General features: G+C 44.9%; 1 protein-coding gene across 1 annotated transcript; it reads right to left on the reverse strand.

Moving 5' to 3' along the window:
* Positions 1 to 235: 235 nt before the first annotated feature.
* Positions 236 to 6,206, reverse strand: PLK2 (polo like kinase 2). Its single transcript, XM_065406363.1, has 14 exons — positions 5,982 to 6,206; positions 5,213 to 5,320; positions 4,953 to 5,069; positions 4,639 to 4,768; positions 4,284 to 4,371; positions 3,642 to 3,737; positions 3,193 to 3,391; positions 2,952 to 3,099; positions 2,346 to 2,443; positions 1,535 to 1,658; positions 1,016 to 1,256; positions 773 to 902; positions 564 to 674; positions 236 to 427 (listed from the first exon to the last, which is right to left on the reverse strand). The coding sequence occupies exons 1-14, from the start codon at positions 6,204 to 6,206 to the stop codon at positions 236 to 238; spliced, it is 2,007 nt and encodes a 668-aa protein (XP_065262435.1).
* Positions 6,207 to 7,560: the final 1,354 nt, after the last annotated feature.

A 7,560-nucleotide genomic window follows, 5' to 3' on the forward strand; every position in this document is an offset into this window, starting at 1 on the left:
TCAAGCCTTTAAACATGTGTGAAGCAAGAAAGCTATATTCCAAAGAACTCCTTGTCACACTGTTTCATGAGTCCAACAAAGTAGGATTAGGTCTGTCTGGTCCCAGCCCAGCACACTACGAGAGTATAGTTTTCGTACCACCACTCATCCATCATCAACATACTAGTCGCTCCACTGCCTCCACTGTAGATTTCACAGTGAAAAGAGTCCTTTTGGTTTAAGAAGAGATAGTCTTTTAGTTGCATCTTTGCAGCAACATGTTCAGTGCATATTCCATTCTGTGTTTTAGTTCCAATGAACATCCAGAAATCAGAAGTGTTGTCAGTCGAAATGTTGTTGATATCCTATCTTCATTGATGTAGGTAAGGAGATACTCCTCACTTTGGTTACAGATGATTATTTTTGTGTGATCATGATAAAAGTTCACCTGCAAAAAAGATAAGAATTGTTATATATTTTCTCCTGTCAACCTTCAGATGCAGGACTCTAAAGGAAAGTCACAAGTTCATCTGCGCAAGAGTATCAGGCACACATTCACTTAACACCATCCTAGAAGTATTTACCTGAAGTGTGCCATCATTGAAGAGCATCATTAACGCTTTGTCAGATTTTAGCCACTGTAAGAGGTAAAGCCTGGGTCTGCGAACATCAGTTACACTGGGCAGATCCCCTCCCTAGGGGGGGAAAAAAGAGCACAAAGCCACCATGTTAGCTCATGTTTACTGCAAGTTCATTGCCTTCAGTGGCCTTTCAGAATTTGAGTTGTACTTACATCCATAAGGTTCTCCTCCATGTAGTGAGAGAAATATTTCAGAACAGTTACTTGGCTGATGAATTGTTCAGGAGCATCTGTAGCTGGAAAGACAGAGCACTGGCCTAGCTCAGCATAGTAGTGGACTGTTCTGCCGGACAAGGGAAAAAATAAACCCAACAATTACAGGTATGTTCAAGCATAAAATTTAAGGCAGACTCATCTTCGTGAATTGTCAATTTCTAATAATTTGGAGGCATTTACTTTTTGTCTGGTAGAAGGCTCATGTGTGCTCCATTGTTGAAAAGAACACCCACAGTGTGGTCTGACAGCTGGTAACCAAAGCCGTATTTGTTCGAGTAGTCAACCCATTTTGTAACCCACTGGAAAGATGCTGTCAGCTGTTCTTTGGGAATACTATCTGCTTCTGGCATGTTCTCAAGACAACCTCGCAGTACCCTTGCAACTGTATCAGCAACACTTCCCATGGTACTGTCTTCCAAACCTGAAAAAGAAGAGCAGAACTGTTGCCAAATCCTGAATTATCTGCATAATGTAACACACCCACCATCTACACCTTAGTCTAAATAAATCCAGCTTTGTCAGCCTCTTAAGGTTAGTTTTCAGAATGAAGAATTGCAACCAACGTTTAGTTTTAGGAATGGGAAGAAATGTGTTCTAAGGCTGAAATCCACTGTTTTCTTTTATGCTTGTTTTTACTGTTTTGCATGTTATGATTTAACAAGAAAACCCCATCTTGAACTCCATTAATGTTCTACTTACATTCACTGCTACTGCTGCAGCTTCCTAGAGTTCCTCTAACTATCATTCGAATGGAGTCTCCAATCTGTTTGGTCTCTGCTAGAGTTCCAGGTTTGGCTGCTGTAATGTTAGGAGGCTGGGTCTCCTACAAGAAGAAATTATACATTTAAGAATCAATAAGGCAAGGCAAGGTTCACACAGAGAGCTTTTGTATAGCTCTCATATTAAAGACTGATCCTGGCAATGCCAATTGACAGTTAAATAATTTTAGGAGATCTAGTGTCTGCTTCCTAACAAGTATGAAGGAACATTATCAGGACAATAACATGTAGTTTATTTATGCTGTTCAGGTCTTGCATTTCACAATACCTGGACAATGTAGCAAAACTGGTTACTCTCTAGTTCATGAACTCACAAAATGCTGCAGTGTTTGGGTTGCACACACTGCATGTGAACATTAAAATCCCAATAATTTCATTGGCATTCTATGAAGAATTAGTTGTTATAAAAATGTAAGTCCTTATATTTGGAGTATTAGGAGAAATGCCTGCCAGCATCCCTTTAAAATTTGTGCAGAATGGTGCACAGATAAAGCTAGATTCTAGAAGGATAGAGTAATAAATTCTGAAGACTTAGAGAGACTCTATACAAATACTAAAGGCTACTACATACCAGTGTGGCAAAACATGCCTAAGCCCTCTTACAACAGTCACTACCATATAAGTGCTAATCATTTAAGTGTGGTTAGGAAATATAAATCTCAATTATGAATTCATGCCAAGTATCAGTTATTACTACCCCATCCCATTGTAGTTCATCAGTTTGACTATACCTCATCCGTTCTGTGTCTGTGGGGCTGTTGGGTTATCGATGTCTTTTTCAAATCATGTCTAAGTTTGTAGATTTCTTCATCCTCTTTAGTTAGTCTATCTATAATTTAAAAAAGCCAAATATTTAACAGCATATCTAAAAATGTTTTTGCAATACCTAATAAGATAAATACCTCACAACAACATTAGCTACAAACAAGGATGGAATGTGTAAACAACTCAATTCTCTCTTCTTGCAGTGCATTCTCTCCCACCTGTGGCATACTCCTAGCCATCATTACGTATAATGGCATTTCTACCTTGAGACTAAGAGTGTAGTTAACAGAAACAGTAGATTATGGCCCAATAAAAAGCTTGCTGGTATATATAAGAAACATTTCCCTATGTAAATTGGGAATGTAGACTATGGGCTACATCTGCCTAAACCTAGTAGCATGCAGATCAATATGAATATGACAAGGACAAGACAGTTCAGTGATGTAAATTAACAGTTTACAGTATTATACTTGGGTAAATGCAAATGCTGTTTTTACATCTTGTAGATGTATCACTAGTTAACACGAAGTGTAAGCAAGCTATATACACAAGTATAATTCTAATATACTTACTATGTGTATCAAAGTATCTTGCTTTTTCCTTTTTACCACCAAACAGAGCAGCAGCTGCCTTTTTGAAGAAATTCTTAGCTGGACTTGACAAGTGGAAGTCAGGAACAGTGTGACAACAGCTAGAAGAGAGTCGATCTGGTGTAAAGCCCTGTGGAAATGAAATGTAGAAGCCAATACTTAGACTGTGATGTGCACTTAGAATAATGCAACATTCTGAACCAGAAAGCCACACAGTACAAACCTGTAAGAAAAAGTCATGTCGAATTATATCATCTAAACTGGGCCGGTCCTCGGGATTTTTTGACAACATGCTAGCTATTAAGTGCTTTGCAGGTGCCAATAGAGATGATGGTAGAGTGTATCTTGCTTCCCTTATACATCTGTAGGTTTCTTTAAGGTTTGTAGTCTCAAAGGGGGGTCTTCCTAACAGCATTGTGTACCTGTTTAAGAGGAATAAAAGAGGCTCAGTACTTGAGTAAATGCAAAAACACTTCAAAATATAGGGTTGGTTTTTTTAAAGCCCCTTTAAATTAGCAGCCCATTTCTTAGCAAGAAGGTTGCTTTGATAATTCATGTGTTATATTCATAGGTTAGGCAGACTTCAGGCATTGTGTTCACCCAGTCATTGCCTCTCCTTTAAACCCTAAGTATATTATCAAGACAGCTTTGAGTCTTTGAAGTGATACTTACATTACGCAACCTAAGGCCCATATGTCAGATTCACATCCATGTCCTTGTTTGTTGAGGACTTCTGGAGAGAGGTAATTTGGTGTGCCACAGATTGTTCTGCAAATCAAAGAGATCAGGATTCAGAATGAGAACAGGACTCAGTATATTAACCCAGAGAAGAAATGTAGGGGTGTTTCCATTGGGCAGTTTACCCCCGCCATTAGATTTGGGCAGGAATTTAGAAGCTCTCAAAAAGCAGTGTGAATCATGTAAAAAGCAACTGAGGGTCCTGTGGCACCTTTAAGACTAACAGAAGTATTGGGAGCATAAGCTTTCGTGGGTAAGAACCTCACTTCTTCAGATGCAAGATGCAAGAGTGTGAATCATGTTTGCACTGTTACCAACATTCCTATTTACAGTCTTCAATATACAGGAAAAGCCCTACTAGGTACATCATTGCAACATTGAGTCACACATCCTGCCTCTGGCATTGGCCAGTATTTAAGTGTCCAGAGCAACAAGCCACCCAGCACATACTGCAGTGCTTTTACAGGAGGGGGAAAGTTCTGATCCCTGCAGCAGTTAGTTGAACTTTGTATTCCTCTAATTTTTAGAGTCCAGTTTGGATTAATGCTGTTCCTTAAACATTCTTGAGGCTCCTACCTCCTTCTGTGTTCCAGCGGTTCCAACCTTGCTGCCAAACCAAAGTCGCCTACTTTTAGTTCCATGGCCTCATTAATGAAGAAATTACCTAGACCCAAAAAAATAAAAAATAAAAAGTGAATCCCTTCCTTGCAAGATAGGGATGCATTAGCCACTAGTGCTGAGTCACACTAACAAAAGCCAGTAGACAGCCAACCTTTTTTTTTTATGAATACTTAATGTCATTACTTAAGTGCTCCAGGTTTCCATTGTAGAAAAAGACTGAGGTGATTCTATCAATTGAGCTATCAGTCTGCTAAGTGCCCCATTGCTGGAAGCAGTGCTTTTTGCAATCAATGAGGGGAAAATGACTTACCTAGTTTAAGGTCTCTGTGCAAGATTTCCTGTTCATGAAGATATTTTAGCCCCGACACTATCTGCCTGAGGTAGTATCGCACTTCTGGTTCCGTCAATACCTTCCTTGCTTTCAAGATGTGAGCCATAGACTGCAAAAAAACCCACACACAAAGAGGTGAATTAAAGTTCTCAAGTAGGTTTCACTTTTAAATAAAAAGCAAGGAGAAATGACCCCTAAAGAAGCTATGAGAAACACCTTTCACATATTATATATTTACATTAGTTGCAGATCCCAGGTAAGTGAATACTGGATTTCTCCCAGTTGATGCTCACCCTTCTACTGCAGTACTCCAGAAGAATGTAAATATTCTCTTTGTCCTCAAAGTAGTGGTAAAACTGTACAACATGCCTGTGATTAAGCATTCTGTGCAGCTCAATCTCTTTATCAATCTAAAGAACAAGACACAAGAAAAGCTTATTAGCCTTGCAACCTTGGCTGAGGAGATTGCTAACGCCAGCAGACATTTCTAAAGAGGGAAGGGCCATGCAGCACACAAAGAGATTTTTTGAACAAGAGTCACTCATGCACACACCTTTTCCCTTTGATGAGGCTTAGCTACTCTGCTGTGAGGAATGATTTTTGCAGCATAGACTTTGTTCGTTGTCAAATCTGTCATCTCATAACATTTGGCAAATCCACCCTAGAGAGATATACCAAAAAAAAGGCAATTAAGGATGGTATGAAAGAGGTTCCTCATTTAATCAGTCATCTGCTGGATTTAATTACTCAAGAAGCTTGCAAGAGTAGGGGGTCGGTGTAATTGCCTCTGCATTTGGCATTTCGGTAGCAGACAGACCCCCACCTCATTGTGTGGGGGGAGGAGGGCGGCTCCCAAATCAAAGCTATTTTATAGCCATGACATGAGAAAACACAATTTTAGGGATGGAGGAAATGGGAGATCCAGGGATAAGAGGTGGGGCAGAGAGGACCAGTTTAACATAGCATACTTCAAATGCTCCCGTTTACACAGACAAGGAGATCCGATCCAGTTTTAGACATTCACAGGGCATCACTTCCACCGCGCTGGATCAGAGCGAGTCCGCCAAGCCAGCCAGCCACCCAGGCGGGCCTGCGGCTGCCAAGGGGGGAATTCGCAGCATGCAGCAGATGACCACGCGAACTGACATGCAGGGAAAGGGGTGGGGCAGGACACTCCTGCCCGGCTCGAGGGAGGACCATGCCGCGCTCGGCCCCGCTGCGGGAAGGGAGCAGAGATGCCTGGCTGGCTGCTCCCCGCAGCGAGCCATGCGAGTCGCTTTCCGGAGCCCCGGGGGCGGAGGCTGCAGGCGCCGGTCCTTTACCTTGCCGAGCACCTTGCCGCGGCAGTAGCGCTTGCCCGTGCCGGGGTCGGTGATAATCCGGGAGACCTCGGGGGCAGCCTGCGAGTGGTGATGCTGCGGCTGCTCCTCCAGCGGCTTCTTGCGCCGGGCTTCCCCGCCGCAAGCTCTGCCCAGCCCCGGCTCGCCCCCCTTGGGGCCGCCGGTGCTGCTCCCCGGCTGGTGAGCGATAGTCCGCAGTAACTCCATGGCCAGCCCAACTCCCGCCCGGCCCCGCCGCTCGCCACTGCGCGGGGCGCCCGCCGGACTCGCCCCTTATATCGCAGGCGGCGGCGGCTCCGCCCCGAACCCCGCTGCCGTCACAAAGCGCCGCCTTCGAGCCCGCCCGCCGGCTGCTACCCTAGTGCGCACGAGCTGCTAAGACCGGCGCGGAGCTGCCTGCCCGGGAGCGCGAGTTAAATGCCGCGCGCGCCCGCCGCGTGCGAAGGGGTAAATCCGCGCGGGTGTCACCAGCGGCCCCTGATTGCCGCCCCCGCCCCCCCCGGAGCGGGAGCTTGCAGAGCCCCGTCCCGCCCCTGCAGTGAGGGCCCCCTCCCTTACTCCAGCACGTTTCCATGGCGGTAAGGGGCGCGATTCCGCCTCGCTGTTCCCCAGGCACAAGCTGCCCAGCCATGGAAAACCCACAGCCAAGCCGCTGACGCGGGGCCTGGAGCCGGCGGGTGCAGGGCTGGGAGGGGAAATCGGCCACGTCCCAGGGACACCCCCATAGGCTGCCGCATTTTCAAATTGCCCATCCCCTGCAGGGAAACTAGGCAGCAGTGGCACCACCAGTGTCCTTTGGCGGGGGGCGTGTCTCTCCCTGCCCCCAGGGGCGCAGGGAAAGAAGATGCACCCACCGGGATATATGTGCCCTTGGGCTCGCCTTGTTTTTCCTGTCTAATGTCTGCTGGTCTGAATAGATCGTGTGGGCAACACCCAGTGTGAGGGCACATGCCCTGACTGCACCCCCCAACTTAACCAGATGGAGCCATACCAGTCACAGACACACACAGGCTGAGGTCCTTAGTCTTCCCACTCTCCCCTGCCAACAAGTAATTGACATTCTCAGGGACAGGGACAAGAGCCTTGTCACTTCCCCACTCCGTCCCCACCTCATCCCACTCTTCCTCTTGAGGGAATGGTGGGGCCCAGTAGTAAAGCTAGTGGAGCATGTGAAATACCTGTAATAAAATGCAAGGCTACTCGAAAAGCAGATTTTTCTTCGAACGTGACAATGGCTCCAGTTTTATGAACATGTCACTATGGTGCACACTTTTTTAAAAACAAAGTCAGGCACTTTTCTAAGCAAAAAAAAAAGGGGGGGGCTAATTTTTTAAGTGAGGATCACTTTGACAGGCAAGAATTTGTATTTTCAGTGCAAAAATAGCCTTTTGATTGTAACTGAATACAATGAAATTTGACTGGGGGAGAGGCACTGCACAAAAAGAAACAATGAACATTTTCAGGGACAATTCAACAAAACAAATGTTGTGACGTTCTAAGGACCCACAAGAAAGCCACGTTTGTTGCCTTTGCACCATTTGATCGATATCTTACTGAAAAA

Source organism: Emys orbicularis, chromosome 6, assembly GCF_028017835.1.
Source record: "Emys orbicularis isolate rEmyOrb1 chromosome 6, rEmyOrb1.hap1, whole genome shotgun sequence".
Lineage (NCBI taxonomy): Eukaryota > Metazoa > Chordata > Testudines > Emydidae > Emys > Emys orbicularis.